Raw genomic sequence first — 17,508 nt, 5'->3', positions numbered from 1 at the left:
GGCGGGACGGCGGGTCGTGGAGAGGCCACAGGACAACCATAGTTGGGAAAAACTGGAACAAACTCATCATTTGCTATGACCAGCAGTCAAAAAACAGTAGACCCCCCCAAAAAAATTTAAAGGGTGCCTTTTGAAAAGTTAAAATAGGTTTAAAATTGTGGGAAGGCTAAAAGTAGAAAAAATATATTTTGTTTCAGTTTATCGCGGATTTCGTTCCAATTAGTTTGTTTCCCTCCTCCAAAACAATTGTAATAAATGATCAGGATTGTGTTGGTGGAGGGAAACATCTAAAACCAGATTTGGACACCCCCGATACATTAGTGAGCATAGGTGTCAAACTCTGGCCTGCGAGCCAATTTTGCCAATGTTTCAAATTATTATCCAAATTATTTCTTCTGATTTTCCGAAAGAGTATAATTAAATTTTTTTGGGACAAGCCAATTCTTTTTTTTTTTTTAAATAAAAAAAAAAATAATAATCATAAAAAATAAACTACTATGTTTGCAATTATTTCACACAACAGTGTTTCAAGACATTTTATAGATTGTAAAGAACTGAACATTTATTTGTTTGTTCTCGTCAATTTTGTTGTACTTGTATTGCCGATTGCATTCCAGCCATCGAAAAAGGAATCGCTCACATAGTTAAAGTCAAGAAATTGGACATACGTTCCGCGCTTAATCCTACCAACACGTGCGTAATGAGAACGCCGGTGAGACGATCCATATGTTTGATCTTGCCTTTTGGAAGACAACCACAGCAGCTGACCAAAGGAGAGAAGAAGAGAGTGGAAGACTCACTCGAGTGTGCGTGCGGATGTGCATCTTCAGGCCGTCGTTCTTGCTGAAGGCTTTGTCGCAGTACGGGCACTGGTAGGGACGCTCGCCTGAGGGATCAGATTGACACGTTGAAAGCAACATTTGGACACTGGGCCGAAATGTTAGACGGGACAAAAGCCTTCAAACTGCCAGTGTTATGTCTTTAATTTCACCTCGGAATACTCAACCCATCGAACTCACATGAGTTGAAAAAAAAATGTCAATGCCCCCAATGTAGGGAGTAAAAGTAAAATGTCATAAAATATGAGAATCCTGAAAAATCGACTTGAATAGAAATACTTGGTTACTGCCCATCAATTGCGTGCACAGGCGTTAGCAATCACACTGAAAACAAAATCCGAAGTTCTAACTTCGGAACACGTGCCACTGACATTTCCAATTTTTGACTCCTAAAAAAAAGGTTGCCGTAAAACAAACAAGTTGCATACACGTCCTGAAAGGCCGGTCAAAGAACACACGTCTTTAATCAGGTGGTCGTGAAACAGCTGTTTCAAGTGCGTGTCTGCTGTATCTGTGTGATCTCCAAAGCTGACTTGACCCAGCTACCGGCGGAGCACAAGCGTTTGCTTTCGGAGCCTCACAAACTCGCTGCCGCCCAGCGCGCGTTTATGTTGGCGAGCAAAGAGGAACGTCCTGGCTTGCCGTCCCTACGCTTCAGCGAGCACTTCAGAGGCGGGCCCAGTTGGAGTGAAAAGCGACTCTGGCCAAAAAAATAAAATAAAAAAATAAAAATCCCCCCCCCATCTGAGCGCACCCCCGAATGATGACAAAGAAGAAGTGACAAGCTGTCAGTCAAGCTGCATGGACACATGGATCTATTTTAGCGTGCGCTTGATCCGCTTGCACCACACTTGATTGCTGATCTTTACAAAAAAAAAAAAGAAGCAGCATGAGGTCACTATTTATGAGCCATGAAAACGTTTTGACAGGATCCACTCAAAACGATCCTGGATTCACATTTTATTGCAATGTGAAGATTATACGTAGTGAAGCGAGTCAACCATATGTGACACTAATGTATCAGATATACCTTATAAATTCAATAAATGTCAGCACAGTGTACTTTAAAGCATTCTTTAAAATCGGCTAACGCTCGTCTACGAACAGAGGTTACCGATTTTTATTGATTTATTTTTTTCAGCGATAGCAGGCAGGTGCGGAACGTACACCCCCCCCCTCCCCTCAGCGGCTAATTTCTTTTGCCGAGACACGCAAGCGCTTTATTTGAGGTTAATTAGCTGCGTTAGCTTGGGGACGAGCCATGCGGACGCTCTCAATAAAGACAAAGGCGTCGTGGGGAAAACAATATATAATGGGTTCTCGGCTTTCTCACAGCTAAGCGGGCGAGATGCCGTGAAGATAATGACAACGTGGTTAAATGACGGTTTGAAATTGTTTCATTAAAATCCAATCATGAAGTTGTTCTCGTGGCACAAGTGTGTTGCATTTATTTTGAACACATCAATGAAATCATTTTTCTTTTTTCATTCAATTTTAGTCACATTGCAGCTGAGGGTTTTCAAATATTCTGTTATAGATTGGATGAGTTGTCTAGAAGATGTTGAGGTGGGTCAGAGGGCTTTAGATGTAAAGAAAATACTTTTTTTTTTCTTTTTTATTATATATGCGGTAGTGGTGGACAGTCAAGGCCTTGAAGGCCTTCTCTGCTGGCCTAACATAATCAAGAAATCATGATCATATTCTTCACATTGATGTTATATTATATCCTAGTGTTGTATTTTTAGGTGAGAGTTTTTAATCCAATCAGAATTCAGCTCACTTGTGTTGCCAGGCAGATTTCAAAATACCAGTAACACGCACTATTCAGTTACAATCGCGCGGGCGTCTGTTCTGTTAAAATCAGATTTGATAGATGGTTGCGATAGCCAATCAGATCACGACTGGGTTACAGTGTCGGACTTTTCAAGAGAAGCTAGGTCGTCCAACACTCGCTCACTAGTGTGTTTCTGTTCATTATTTCTCCAGCCGTGGTGTCATAAATGATGGTATTATGAGGGGGATTTATTCAAGTCGAACTAAGTAGGACTTCACTGAAGGCCGACGTGTGAAATGCACGGGCCGCCACTGTGTTTAGTGAAAACTAGCGCAATGAAACTACAGATGTTTTCTTCAACATGATGAATAATTGTGATGAAGAAACGTTTTGTGATTATCACATGGGGCATAATGTCAATCCCTTCCTATTTGTGTTTTGGCATTTGGAGATTGACCTATTTGAAACTGCAAGCACTATTTTGTCAAATTGAATTTTAATCGTCTTGTTTCTGCATACAAAAAATGTTTAGTTTCCCGTTTAGCATTTAGCTAGCTAGCAACTAGAAATGAGTTGGCATAGGTTGGTGGGTGCGCGCCGACCGGGCGTGGCCGTCTGCGCCGCACGTCAGCGGACAATAGCCAGCTCCTGGGCCGCCACCCAAAGCCACAGCGGACACTGGCACACTGTGCCGCGCCACTATTAGCACGCTAATGCCTTCCCCAGGACTCGAGCCGATACCACACACACGCACACGCTACACAAGGCATCGGGTTTACTCGCTTTCAAAACACATCTGGCCTTCACGTTTTCCTGTTTGTCAACAACAAAAAATGGCCCACAGGCTGAAAGTGCACGGCGGGAAAGGGGATTTTCGGGACATGTTGCGGTGCGTCATCGGGCCGCGTATGATGACATTTGCACGCCAACCTGAGGTTAGGCATTTTACGGCGTCTTGTCACGGCGCTCCTCGTCTGGAGATGTCTCGTGGGGAAGTTTTCGGACCTGCGAGCCTTTGTGGTGTTGGAGTGAAAAGACAGGCCTTGTGGAATGTTTGAAAATAGAACACAGCGATGCTATTGGCCACGTTTTTTGCTAACCAAAACAGCAGCACAAATCGAAGCATCATGTTTTTTTTTTTGTTTTTTTGTGAAACGATGTTACAAAAAGTCAAAATCGATCCACAGAAAAAAAAAATTCTGATTTTTACATTTAATATGTTTGTTTGAGTGAAATAGGCATTTTAGAAACAACTGACAACGAAACCGCCAAATTACAAATATTGTCATTTATAGCAATCCTTAGCCAGGGCCTCTAATCTCGTTGCACACTTGAGTACAATGACAATAAAAGGATTTCTGATTCTGATTCTGATTTTTTTTGTCTCTTAATTTCTCTTAATCTTTATTCAGGAGAATAATTGACATTCCATATTATTGTCAGGATTTTTCATTAGTTTTTTTTTTTACCACGAAATCACCCCCCCTTCTGAAAATAAAGGGAATAGATTCCCCGCAAAAAGGATTTGAGAATGCCAATACACAAATGTGAGGTTTCAACATATTGGATAGTGCCTTCTTTCTTTAGTCTCAATTTCTTGGACTTCTGTGAGGAGGGACGGGGGGGTTGGTGGTGGTGGGGGGGGCATTTGGTATTTTCAGGCGGAAGTAACAACTGCACCTCGGAGCGGCGACGGCTTCTCTGTAACGGTGTTGCCTTTCAACCAGTGAGCTAGCGTGAACGTAACGGGAAACCTGCACTTATTCTCCAGATTGAGCCAGATTGCTCGGGGATTACGAGGAGGCGGTGGCGGTTTTACGAGTGCCGTGACGCTAACTGATTTAGCATGTGCTGAAATGGAACACTGTCTATTTGACCCGCGGGTATCGAGACGCAACAAGCGTCGCGACCCCCCCCCCTCCTGCCCCCCCACCCACCTTCTCCCGCCACTGCCTTCGCCTGCTAATCGATCCGTTTAGCGTTCCGGCCTTCCACGAGAAGAGACGGGAAATGTATTTCTATTCTCTCCTTACTGTAACTAGGGAGTACAGACTACTTGTGGCAGTGTACTTTTTTGAAACGCATGACATGAAAAACCGACTTAAGTATTGATATGCGGAATTGGTACTTCATTAGAACATCTGCTTCAACGTTAGAAGGTCGTGCGTTCAAATCTCACGCGGAGACTGAACAAAACAGTTTTCATAACCGAAAAAAGTTCCCACGTGTCAGTGACATGCGTTTGTGCAAATACCCCAATGATGAAGAATTACTTTTCAGTAATGAAGTATTTGTAATTTGTTACTTCCCACCCGTGGCGGTGGGGTCTGTTTAGCAGATGGTCGGGCTTTGTCGTGGTCTGCTGTTACGGAGAACGCTTTTGGAGCTGCGGGGCCTGAAAGACATTAGCGCTGTCCGTCACGATTAATCCCCCCGGCTTCCTCCGCTCGAGCCACAGTCCACTCCGTCCGATGTCCTTCTGGCGTGCCAACAGGGGGCTGCACGGTAATACGATATCGTGGATAAGAGGTTGCCTTTGATACGCCCCAAGGAATGCCTGACAACTTTTTCAACTTGACCTTGGTGCTACAACAAGCGCCTCCACTTCCGCAAAGTCGTCTTGCACCCCGGCACGTGTGACAGATCCATATCCATCAGACATTTGAGATATCCCCGCGTACGTTTTATAATGCTTATTCACGGATGAACTGGACCTCATCCCCAGCCAATTTTTGGTAAGAGAAGCAAAGTCCGGCATGATTCACAAGTCACCAGGTTGCCAGCGATGGACAATTCGTCTTTTTTTTTTTAGGAAGTTAAGAACAGATGCTCATTTAAAATGCCAATGTCGGCAAACTATTGAAAGATTATCAGACAGGCCGATTATCTGAGCCGATATTTGGCATTTTGACGATGATCGGCATTGGCATTTTTTTTTTTTTTTACTTTCAAGGCCGAATAATTAAAAGATGGTTTATTTTGGCTCGCTGCAGCACACCTCTCTCTCTCTCTCTCTCTCGCTTTGCTGTGCTGGTGACCCTGCCTGCAGAAGCAGATAGGCCAGCTCACAGCACCATCTGATTGCTTCCTAATGCAGTGGGTAGCAGCCAATCGGCAGCAGGCTGCCGAGTCACACGTACTACAACAGACTTTCCCGAAATTTGAATAAATGTCAGTCTATGACAACTCACAACTAACAGAAAACTATTTTTCGTCATAAACTTCAAAGAGATGTTTTTCATTGAACTATACGACATGCAGCTGAGCCCGGGAGCTCTGTGCACTTTTTGTTCGACTTTTGAAATCTTCTAGTAATAATCCATCACAGTGCAGACGAACATGAACCAGTGAATTTGTCTGCTATCCGCAATCCGAGAGCATTATCCACAATGGATGCAAGAGAAGGACCTGAATGGCCAGAGAATGAAACCCAGATTTGGACAGCAAGACAACTACGCTATCCACATTTCATAGCGTAAGAACACATTCCACGCTGTCACCATGACAACAGAGGCGACCAAACCATCTGTATTCACGATTTCCAACCAACTTTCCGTACATTTCAAGTCTGTTCTGCGGACAATTAGCGTAACAAATGACAGTGAGATGGAGACTATTACGTGAACAAGTGACCCCCCCCCAAAAAAACGGAACTGTATATCAGCTTGTTTATTGGAAGTCGCCTCCCCTGTGAAGGGAACATTTGCTCCGGCCGACTCTCTGATGCGATGCCAGCGCCAGCTCAGCACGCACGGCAGACATTTGTAGGACATTAGACTCAATGACAAGCTTGTTTGTGTAATTACAGCAATGCTTCATAATCTCAAGTGGCAGCGCTTTCTTTTTTGGCGGGGAAAGTCTGGAATGGCCTGTTGAGCTCCATTTGGAAACTGGCGATTCTGCCGTGATTACACTCCGCTTGACAATGGCGCAACGGTTTCAATCGTGATGACCCAGTTGATAATTTGGGTTTGTTGATGTCATTAAGGATTGCAATGTCAATTGCTCTTAGTATCAAAACTGGAGTGGGGACTGACTAATTACTGGGTCAAACAAACCACTGCGTTGCACTGAATCCAAAGACAGCCTGGGAAGAGATATGCTTCCTGTCTTACAACGGGGCGCTTCCAAGTTTTGATTGGCTCTTTTGGACTTTTTAGACTTCTTAAAGCAGGCCGGTCAATCCGCAGTCACATCTCACACTCGCCTCCTACAAAATTCTCAATTCATCATTCATAAATTCATATACGATTCGTATTCATGGCAAATATTTCTTTATTTTTTCTTTAAGGCAAACATGATGATACTGACCGGTATTCAACTCAGCAAACTGAAGGTGATGACAGTGCTGCAGTTGTGGATAATGCAGGATCGGATATCTCGCCACTACGAGTCCTTGGAAAATGGGGGAGGATATTTCATCGAGCGTCTTTCTTACTCCTATACATAACTATAAGTTAGAGCTGTGAAAAAGCAGATGCTTCTCAAAAAGTGGGGCGGGCCTCCCATGGCTGCGATGCGGAGGGGGGCAAGTGTGACCCTGCCGTACCACAATAAAGTGTAATTGCACCTCCACTCCAGTAGGTGGCAGTGGCGCTCTCTTTACTCATTGTGCACAGCAAGTTTTAACTCAACGGTGAAGAAAAGTTAGCTATTTCCACAATCGAGTACTACAGTGTTCTCATCGGGCCCTTTTCCAGGAGTCAACTTCAAACATATAGAACCTGTTAGAAATAAATCATCGAATTCTCTTTACGGTGGCCTCTGCTTTCTTTGATTTTTCTGCGTGAAAAAAAAATTTGAACAGCCCTGGTGTAGATTGTAGCCGCTCCAAAGTCGACCTGAGCCTCGTGGCTTTTTTTTTCCATGAATATGCGCAGCGACTTTTTGGAAGGTTGGGAAGCATGAAAGCGTGATTTGTTCAGACGTGGTTCTTCGGGTTTAACGCTGTAAACTGCGCCTGGACAAGACTTCTCCAGTGTTGTCAGAGTGACACTTGAGTTACGGCGTCAGTATTCGCCACCGTCCCACTTTTGGTTGGTGGCCATTTTCTGTATGTACACACACACACACACACACACACGCCTCCCCCACGCACACACATCCAAACATATATTTTCGATTTGATGCAGCAACTAAGTCATTTTTGCACCCGTGTGGAGGCCAAGAGAATAAATTAGCAAAAGCTGAGAAAGATTCATCACGACTACCGAGTTCCACAAGGTCGCGGCCGTGCTCCGTCCAGCGTTTTTTGACAGCTGGCATTTTTATGGCTTGTTGGTGATCTCAGCTCGGCCAGGCCGCCGCGCCAACCGCTGCGGGACGACGACTAATTTGTTTGACTTCAGCATGATCAAACACCCTTAAAGGGAAACGAAATCCAAGCTAAATATACAGCCAGGACGACAAGATTTAAGGCTCGGCGTTTTCCCTGGATTCCATTTCTCGGCTTTGACCCCGCTTCTCTCATCAGTGGTGGGAAGTAATAGAGTACAAATACTTTGCTACTGAACATCATTAACTCTTCTAAACTGTTTGGATCAAATTTGACCTGCTTTGACATTTGACCGCAAAAAAATAAATAAATAAAAAACTGAATGTCGTTTTTGCACCTTGAAAGTTGCAGAAACTTTAACCCACTTACTAAATACTAAAAACTACTGAAAGATATTTTTACCGAAAAACATCTTTTCTCTATGATTTAGAACTAATCATCCATTTATTAATGTCGTAAAGGTGAAATCCTCTCATAGTGTTAAAAACAAAGATCTGTAACAAACCAAATCTATTGCTCAAATTGACATTATCTATAGCAGGGGTCTTCAATCCTATCCCCGAGGGCCGCTGTCCTGTCTGTCTTACATCTCTCCCGGCGGCAAAAGCACCTGATTCAAATAAACGGGATTGTTATCTAGCTTCTGCAGACCTGACTGAATATCGGATTATTTGAATCAGGAGTGTTGCAGCAGGGAGCGACAGAAAACAGGCAGGACACCGGTCCTCAAGGTACAGGATTGAGGACCTCTGTTCTATGGTATCTTTACTTACGGCCGACAACTTTTTTCAACCGCTGTGGATGATGACACGATGTAAAAAAAATAAAATTAATTGAAAGAGGAATGAGCAGCACTTGAATCAGTACCTTTACTTGTTCCCCAAGTATCTGTACTCGAGTACAGTGTGTGTGTGCGAGTACTTTTGCCACCTCCGTCTGTCATCGCGCCGGCCACTGTTTGATGGTATTGAGACAAGGGAGAGGAAAGCTCGTGGGAATCGTTTTACAAAGTCGTCTGAGCAGAACGGATAAATAATCAGCGGCCACCGCCGGTTCCTGTGCAGCAGGAAGACAAACAAGATGAACCGAATGTCGTCCGTTGAGGTTTTGAGCTCAGCTGGAGGCCGTCTTTCGCACATTACTGACAGCCAGAGCCGGAGCGGCGGGTCGCCAGAGGGCCCGGGGCGAGTCAAATCATTTGCGGATAAGATAAAAATATGTTTTCTTTTGCGAATGCTTGAAAAGGGAAATAAAATAATCACGGCGGGTTTATTTGAAGTCTTCATTGTAGATCAGCGACTCTCAACTGGAGTGCAATTCAGATTCAAGGGTGTACCCGCCTCTCGCCTAAAAAGTCAGCTGCGAAGGGCCTCAGCTCACATGCCCAACATTTCAGAGTTAAGGTACGTGACAGGTGGCTTCAAGTTCTTTCCTTACTTGTAAAGATGCCTGGGTCAATTTGACCCGTGAACATCGTTATTGCTAAACATAACAGGAGACTTTTTTTTTTAACTACCTTAAACATTCACGGGTCAATTTGACTTCTCATACGTGGGAGAATGAACATATCAGGAAGGCTGAAGTTCAGTTCTTTCTTATTGTTGAACATTAACTTTGTTGTTTTAACACATCTGGGTCAAATTGAGCCGGGGACAATAATACTGTTCCTGAAAAACAAATGAAACAGGAGGAGAAAATTCGGTTTTACTAAATTGACTGCTCGCGCTTTGAATAAACGCTGATCAATTTGACCCCAAGAGCATTGTTGTTCCTGAGCGTAACAGGAGAGCTGACTTACTAAATGCATATTTTAAATATTCCCGGGTCAGTTTGACCCAGGATCCTTTAATACAAAAGTAGCACCACTGCACGTGGTTTTACACTTTATGCCCAACCGCGTGAATTTGACCGAGTGACATGATTGCTGTTCCCGAAAAACAAATGTAGCAGGAGGAGTTTTTAATATGTGGGTCAATTTGACCCAGAATCCCTTAATAAGAACGTAACTGGAAGGTTAAAATTTGTTCTTACTCCTTGAACTGTGTTAATTTCACACACTCCAAAATTCTGAAAAAAATGAACAAACGGTTCTTCCAATGTCCGGGTCAAATTGACCCAATGATCTTATAGCTGTTCCTGATAGGACGGTTAAAGTTCTTTCGAAGGATATTAACTGTTCATGTTCTAGAGACGCGCGGGTCAATTTGATCCAGGATCCGATGATACAAACTTAACTGGAGGGTTCAGGTTGTTTCTCACTACCGGTGTTGATTTCACACTTTTCACAATTCCGACACAACATTTATACAAGTCCAGAGTCTTTCTTCTTGTGTCTGAGAACAACGTGACCTTGTCGGGATCGCCGCTCCGGGAACGACTCGCGTCTTTCACCGAAGCTTCGCACACAAACACAACAAACACGCGCACACAAAAATCTCCACCTATAGAAACGGGGAGGGACAGATTTACAGCCAGTCAGGGTCACGGGTCGTCCGGCTGGATGCTTTCTTGGAGTGGTCTTTTCTCCCACTACTCCTTTCTTTCTTTGAGGTGTCCCCTCGGCTCCCACCCCTCCCCCAGCATTCCTCGCTTTTGTTTATTCTACATAAATACAATCAGACCGGGCCACACGGCTTTACATTCTCGTCGGCCTTACACACATGCACACAGACACACACACACATACACAAAGGAAGCTGTTGACAAAGATGGAGACCACACTGAGCGCAGCAACACCTGAAGGCAACCAATGAAACTGAAGATCCCCCAGTGACAATTTTACACAGCGGAGGGCCGGATAGAAGCTAGTATCAGTTAAAGCCACGCAGCAGCGATTGGAAACAACTGGAGATGTTGGAGGGAGAGCTGGCTGACTCCAAAGTGAAGACCATTACAGTAACCCAGCTGAGACATGATGAAAGCAAGAACTACTGTTTCAAAGTGTTCAATCAGTCAACCAGTTTTCTGGTCCAAATATTAGTGATGAGAAAAATAAGTTTCAGATTTGCTTTATGATCCAGTTGTTGTATTTTTTTGACTCCTCTAGATACCACTGTTGGTTTAATTAAAATGGTTGAAGAAATAACAAGTAAGTGTACTTTTAGCAGAAAGTGCTATCAATAATAATAATAATAATAATAATATTCCCTTTATTAGTCCCACAATGGGGAAATTCGAGATTCGAACCCAGGCCTCCTGGGGAGACTGGGTCCTGAACGCGGCGCCTTAGACCACTCGGCCATCCTCCAAGAGGAGTCAAAAAAATGCGACTGGTTCTTGAAGCTAATTTGAAGCGTCATTTTCCCATTACTACCAAATATATAAAAGGTCCTCCAAAGATTGCTGGTGTGAAGTGATTGGCACACCACTGTTATGGCTCAAAGCCGCGTTCACACAGATACAGAAACGCCACAAAATCGGCATCTCAACATCGGAAAATCAGATCCGGAATTGCCTTGTGCGGGGAGTCAGCGAACGTGGGATATCTCAACAACTGCGTGCACTTCAACAGAATCCAGCAATCAGATGACTTCCACCTAAAGCTCCTGGAATTTGAAGTTCTTCCCACTTTCCAATCAGCAATGATCCGCATTGCAGATCCGCTCCCTCCCTCGAAAAGTTGCGGGGTCGAGTTCCTGACGCCAAGTAAGTCAGTGTTCCCGGAGATCCTGATAGAAGTATTCTTTTTGGCCTGACAAGTTACCCAGGGACTACATTTTCGGCAATTGGTTAATTTGGTCCACACATGCAAAGGTCCACCAAAAGTTTATGGTCCGTTCGTCGCACAGCGTTATCCTCTCTAGAAGAGATGGGATAGTGGTTCTGAGTACAAGATCCAGCATTTAATTGTATAAGACAACATTTTGTAAAATGTTTCATGAAAATTCAGGATGAACCTAAAAGCTCCTGACTTTTACAGGGGTACTTGATTTTATTGTCTGCACATGTCCAACTGTTGTCCACATGTTTTCGTACTTTTTGCATAAATTGTTCTCTAACAAGGTGCGGAGAGAGGAAAAACACGCACAGAATACAAACCAATGCTCTTTTCAACAAAGGTATTTTGATCGCATTTTTACGACTGAAGAAAAGGGGTAAGCCAGGGGTCTTATTCGGGCTTTTAAAATTTGCGTGTGATTACGTGGCCTTTAAAAACTAGAATACTGCCAGTATTCCGATTTTAAAACTGTTATTGACTCCATGTAAATGTAGTCACTGGTTGAATTTTTTTTAATCAGCTTACCTGTTGAAAAGTCCATTTTTGCAGACGTTCCATCGCCCTTCTAAGCATTTTAGCTCATGGAACGACTTCTTTTCGACTGACACTTCACACATTCAAACCACGGCGGTCGGGAATATGGTGCAAGTCATTTCGCCTGTTTTTGCAATCACTCTGCCTTGGTCAAATGATATAACAAAAAAAAAAAAAAGAAAAATCAAGCCAGAGACAGCACACAAATTGAAAAAGTTCAAAGTTAGGACACTTCTAAGTCAACGTATTACGATGTTGTTTTCACCGTGCGTAATTTGCATAACTCAGTCCGCTCACAGGAATAAACTGACATCATTTGTCCCAACGTGGCTGGAGAGAACACCGCGTAGAATAAAGATGGGGGGAGAGAGTTGGGAAGCCAAGTGTGCGTGTGTGTGTGTGTGTGTGTGTGTGTGTGTGTGGTCATGCCAGGTCTCGGCAGCAGTCAGTTGGTAAGGAGATGCGCAGGAATGCGTAGCTTCCCAGTTTAAGGCCCTTTAATGAACATCCAAGTGCTCCATTTTGTCTGCTAGCCGTGTGTGCAGCACATTTGGAGATCATGTTCGTGGGGAAATCAACAGAAAAACGGGGACCAGGGGGGGAATATATCAAACTATTGGATGACTTTTCGTTCGTGGTTGCTTTTAACACATTTTCGGCTCGAAAAATGGGCTAATTTAAGCAACAGAAAAAAAATGCAGTGGGGAAATAGTATGTTGTAATTGTTGATTTTGGGGTATTTTAATGAAAACATGTCAGAAGCGCATCTGGGAACTGTTTTAAATTGTTGAGAAATAAAATATCAAATGAATTCTAAAATGAATAATTTGTTTGAAATTTCATTACTGCATGTTTACTCGTTAATCTCAATTTTGTTTCATTTGGGCTTCTTCGATTTTGCCCTTCTTTAAATGTGTTTTAACTTTGCTAAGCTGAAATGCAGCCAAGCCTGACGTTCTGCTACAAGCGTGAGATCGAAGACCAGCGAAGCTAAAGAAGCTAACGTGAGACGACCGACCTGTGTGACTGCGGATGTGGACCCTCAGCGTGCCGTTGCTGGCAAACTTTTGTCCGCAGTACGGGCAGATCTTCTCCTTCTCGCCTGTGTGCGTCTGGAAAAAAAAATGAAGTTGGCGTTAATACACTTGAAGTCACATTTTCATTCCACTAGTACGGAAACAGCTATAGCGCCATCATGTTTGTTGTTGAAGAGAACCGAGGATCTTTATCTATTTATTGTGGCATATTAGAGCCAATAAGTTATGTTTAAGTGAGTTGAAGAGCTTATTGTTATGTTTTTATATATTGGTGATTTTTTTTTTTATTATTAGAATCACATAAAAAAATTGGGGGGGGGATTGGCTTGAATAAATTAATGGCATTTCAATTCATTTGAATGGGGAAAATGATTTGATATTCTATTATTATTATTATTAGACAGTATATAATTAAATTAAATTGTAGGTCTCCCTGCATAGGAAAATATTTCCTTGATACAAGGTTGCACAAGCATCATAAAATCCTTTTTCTTCATCTCCTGTCACCTCGTGACCCCCATCGCGCTCGCCGACCTTCCCGCAAACACGTCCAGCCATTCAAACGCACACAAACCCCCACATGCTTCGCCAGCGTGCAAATATCGCCGGTGTTGCCGCGTCGTAAACGCACCGCCGTGGAGGAAATGCCTCATGTGGAGAATGCGGGGAATTTACTGGAAGCATATTTTATAGCGGTAGGGATGCGACTGCTCACCCAGCGAGCCTGTCATTTGCACTCCTGACAGAGATGAGATAATCCGCTGCAAAACGTCCAACGCGTGCATGTACTTGTTTGCAGCCAGATGGGAAAGTACCAGACAGAAAAAAAAAATGTCATGTGTTTTTTTTTTTTATTTAAAGGAAAAAAAAATCATGATACTATAATTTATTAAAATATATAATAAATATATTATAAATATAATAATAATAATAATAATAAAATATTGTAATGAGAACATTTAATTCAATCTACAGAATTATAATTTTTTTTAATTTAATTATTCACACAGGATTAAAAAAAACATATGCTCTTATCTCAAAGCAAAAATCTGCCAAATGATGGCTCATCTCAAAAAACGCTCAAGTTATATGTTTTAAGATAAGCTCAAAGGCACGTTTGCTTTTCTTTGCAGTCATATGCATCTTCCTTGACAATCGTGCCATGTTTTTGTGGTTCAACAAAAATAATGGTATACAATAAACTGAATGTGGAGCCTCAAAACCTGATACAGAGTGGCATTTTTTTGTAAGTCGGTGTGTGGTGAAGTCCACTCCATTCGCTTGGAGAATGGCGAGCCAAAATCGCGTTGAATAGCACAAAGACTCACACGTGGGGAAGTAGTCACTTCTCGAGTAACAACCTAAATGTTGGTCTACTTTGATTCTCAGTGACAGAGCATGAAGCATTATTGGTTTGGAAGGATTCTTGAGCACTTGGCGGCGTCAACACAACGTCCTCCGACACTCAACTTCTTGATTATAATTGTTTCTGGTGAAAATATCCACCACTAGCGAGCGTCCAGCTTTTTTGAAGCAGAAACTTTTGAACTTTTGAAGACATTTTTCATTTGGACAAAGTCACTTGTCAGTTGAAACAATGATGGAAAGCCTAAGAAGGCCTCGCGTTCCAAGGCCAACGTTTGGGAAGAGTAATGGCAGCAAGATCAAACTGGGAAACGTGCGCCGAGCTGTTTGGCTTCACTCTTCGCTGCCATTACTTTTGATTTGCATCAAGTCAGGCAAAACGTGACGCGGCAAGAAATATTTGAAATTGTTTTGTGACGGGCAAAGTTTGCGGCCAGTAGGTTATCCAGCGCTGGCACAACTTTGTTCTTTATTCCAAATTTATCATATTATGTTTCTGATTTGATTACTGACATTATTGCTGTCAGATATTTTTGTGTATTTTGTGTATGTACTTTTCAGCATTTTTTGGTCTGATTTTTTTTTTATATTTTGAAATTTTTTTAGCCTAATAGTTGTGTACATTTGTGCACTAACTTGCTATTATTGTCTAATGCATCTTTAATATTTTAGTATTTTTTCTATATAATTTTTCAATTTTCTTTTTTAATTTTAAGGGTTGGTATTCCTAATCCTTTTGCCTTTTCTTTCCCACATTTGTGCCAAATAAGAGCAGGCGAAGTGAGACTCAGCGAACGTGGCATTGATAAGTATTTGCCATTATTTTCCACGGGGCAAAGTTTGCAACCAGCAGGTTGTCGTCTCCTCCGCGAGTGCCACTTTGATCCCAAGCCGCGATCCCGCAGCGGCCTCCGCGGTCCCCACTGTTCGGAGGCGGTACCCGTTGGCCACGCGGCAAGAAGCCGCTGACGATTTCAATCTGGACGCACATTGTCAGATCAGGGGGGCTGCTAATCAGCGGCTGGATCAGTTTTGGGGCTCTGAAAGCCCGTCGAGCGAATGGACGAGCTGTCGTTTTGAATCATGGAAGAGATCAATTGGCAGCTTTTGTACGGGCCTCCCTACCTGGGTGGAGATGGACGTTTCTTGACAGCCATCAACACTGCTGAGCTTACATTTAGTAGCGAAATGCCTTATGTGACCAAGGCAAGTTATTAAATCTGCTTGAGGGGCACTACACAAAGCAGGAACAAGTTGAAAACATTCCAGTCATAGGACTCTCCAATATATGCAGCAGATGCACATATTACCTCATATTGTGATATTGTTTCAAATATTCTTTGTCTCATATTTACTAATTTTGCCATATTTGGATTGTCTTTCTGTATATTTTTATTTAGTTTTCTAATTGTTGTTTCTTTTTGTTTTTAGTATAATAAGTTTGCATTGCTTCCATTTATTTAGTTTTTGTCTGTCTTTTATTTTTGTTTCATCTGTTTTGTTTTGTTTTTAGTTTTACAAAATATTTTTTATAATTTTGTCTTTTGTCAATATTTTCTTAATGATGTATGTTATGTACTTTATTTTTGTTCATGTATTTTTCATTTTTGTAAATTTTAGTACTTTCCCTAATACAGTATACTGTATTTTTGTTTTTTTTCAATGATTTTTGTTTTAATTTACTCAATTTTATAATGTCAAGTGGTTGCATGAAATAATAATTAAAAAATAATATAATAATAAAATAAAATAATAATTACGGTACTTTTCCTAAATTAGCTGGATCCAGATGACATTTTGGGCAACCAATTGCTGAAACAATTGAGTAAATTCAAAACGCTATTTTTTTTTCTTTTAATATTTTCATTTTTGTAACTCATACATTGTTTTCTATCTTTTTTTCCCCTTAATATTTCATTTTTTCTCCAGGATCTGCGATTTCTTGCCTGACTTTCTTCCTCTTAATATTGTTTGTAGCTTTTACACATTTTGCTCATGTCTTGCTTCAGCTCTTATCGGCTTCAGAACCATACCTCGTGTTTTGACGTGAGCGTTTCACAAAGAGAAGTCAGCATCGTTCACCTTCTTGTGGCTCTTGAGGACAGAGGGCGTGACGAAGGCCTTCTCGCACAGGTCGCACTTGTACTTCTTGTGGCCGTCGTGCACCACCTGGATGTGCACGTTGAGCGTGTCCTTGCGCTTGAAAGTGGCGTTACACTGGTCGCACTTGAACGTCCGCTCACCTGCGGAGAGAGCGGCTTCTTTATCAACAAAAGCTTTTGCCAGGCTAGATCTTTTGTGTCGCGTCGAAACAATTTGTCTGAAGCCATTACGGCGAGTACAAAGGACGTCTCACAGCCAACAATGTTGGACTGTATTGTGTGTAATGTATGTTTAAAGTGAACATGAAATGGTTGCTTGACAGAATATAACTAAAAACAAAACTCCAGACAGTAAATTGGGCCACAACCACAGCTTTTTTCCCCCTCACTGAACAGTTTTGTTACATTCAGTAACAGCAATAATGTTCCTGGGTCAAATTGACCCAAGCAGGCATGTTTAAAACAAAAAAAGCAAGGATGGTAAGAAACAACGTTAACGCTCCAGTTTTGTTCGGTAACAGCAATAACGGAACTGGGTCAAATTGAGCTTTAACTACTTTTAATTTTTTTTATTTTATTTTTTTTGGAGTTGTTGACCCGAGACAAAACAATTGAGATAAAATCCCAACGTTCAATCAATTTTAAGATCCGGGAAACTATTTTCATAGATAGGCGCACGTGTGCTCTGCGTAAAAACTGCTGCATCTTTATTTTCTCGCCAGTGTAAGTCTAATATCCCGAGTTTTGGAATTTGGCAGACCACATTTACACACTTTAGACCAAGTGTAAGAAGGCCGATATTGGAATCACTCTCGAAATCAAATTATTGAATGAACGCCCGTAAGCAGCATTTTAAAATAATAC

General features: G+C 42.1%; 1 protein-coding gene across 2 annotated transcripts in view; it reads right to left on the bottom strand.

Moving 5' to 3' along the window:
• Positions 1-17,508, bottom strand: part of prdm5 (PR domain containing 5) — an 80,055-nt gene that overhangs the window by 53,034 nt on the left and 9,513 nt on the right. For both annotated transcript variants that reach the window (XR_015846274.1, XM_088312530.1), the window contains exons 12-14: positions 16,625-16,785; positions 13,159-13,252; positions 801-886 (exon numbers count right to left, since the gene is read on the bottom strand). Coding sequence is in view for 1 of the 2 variants with exons in the window: in XM_088312530.1 (XP_088168656.1) it covers positions 801-886; positions 13,159-13,252; positions 16,625-16,785 (341 nt within the window). In the remaining variant the exon portion in view is untranslated. The remainder of the gene's footprint in view (positions 1-800; positions 887-13,158; positions 13,253-16,624; positions 16,786-17,508) is intronic.

Source organism: Idiotropiscis lumnitzeri, chromosome 13, assembly GCF_059441095.1.
Source record: "Idiotropiscis lumnitzeri isolate Australia: NSW breed Sydney's pygmy pipehorse chromosome 13, RoL_Ilum_1.0, whole genome shotgun sequence".
In the NCBI taxonomy this organism is placed as follows: Eukaryota; Metazoa; Chordata; class Actinopteri; order Syngnathiformes; family Syngnathidae; genus Idiotropiscis; species Idiotropiscis lumnitzeri.
The sequence above is the reverse complement of the archived record's forward strand: the minus strand, read 5'-3'. Positions and strand labels throughout refer to the sequence as shown.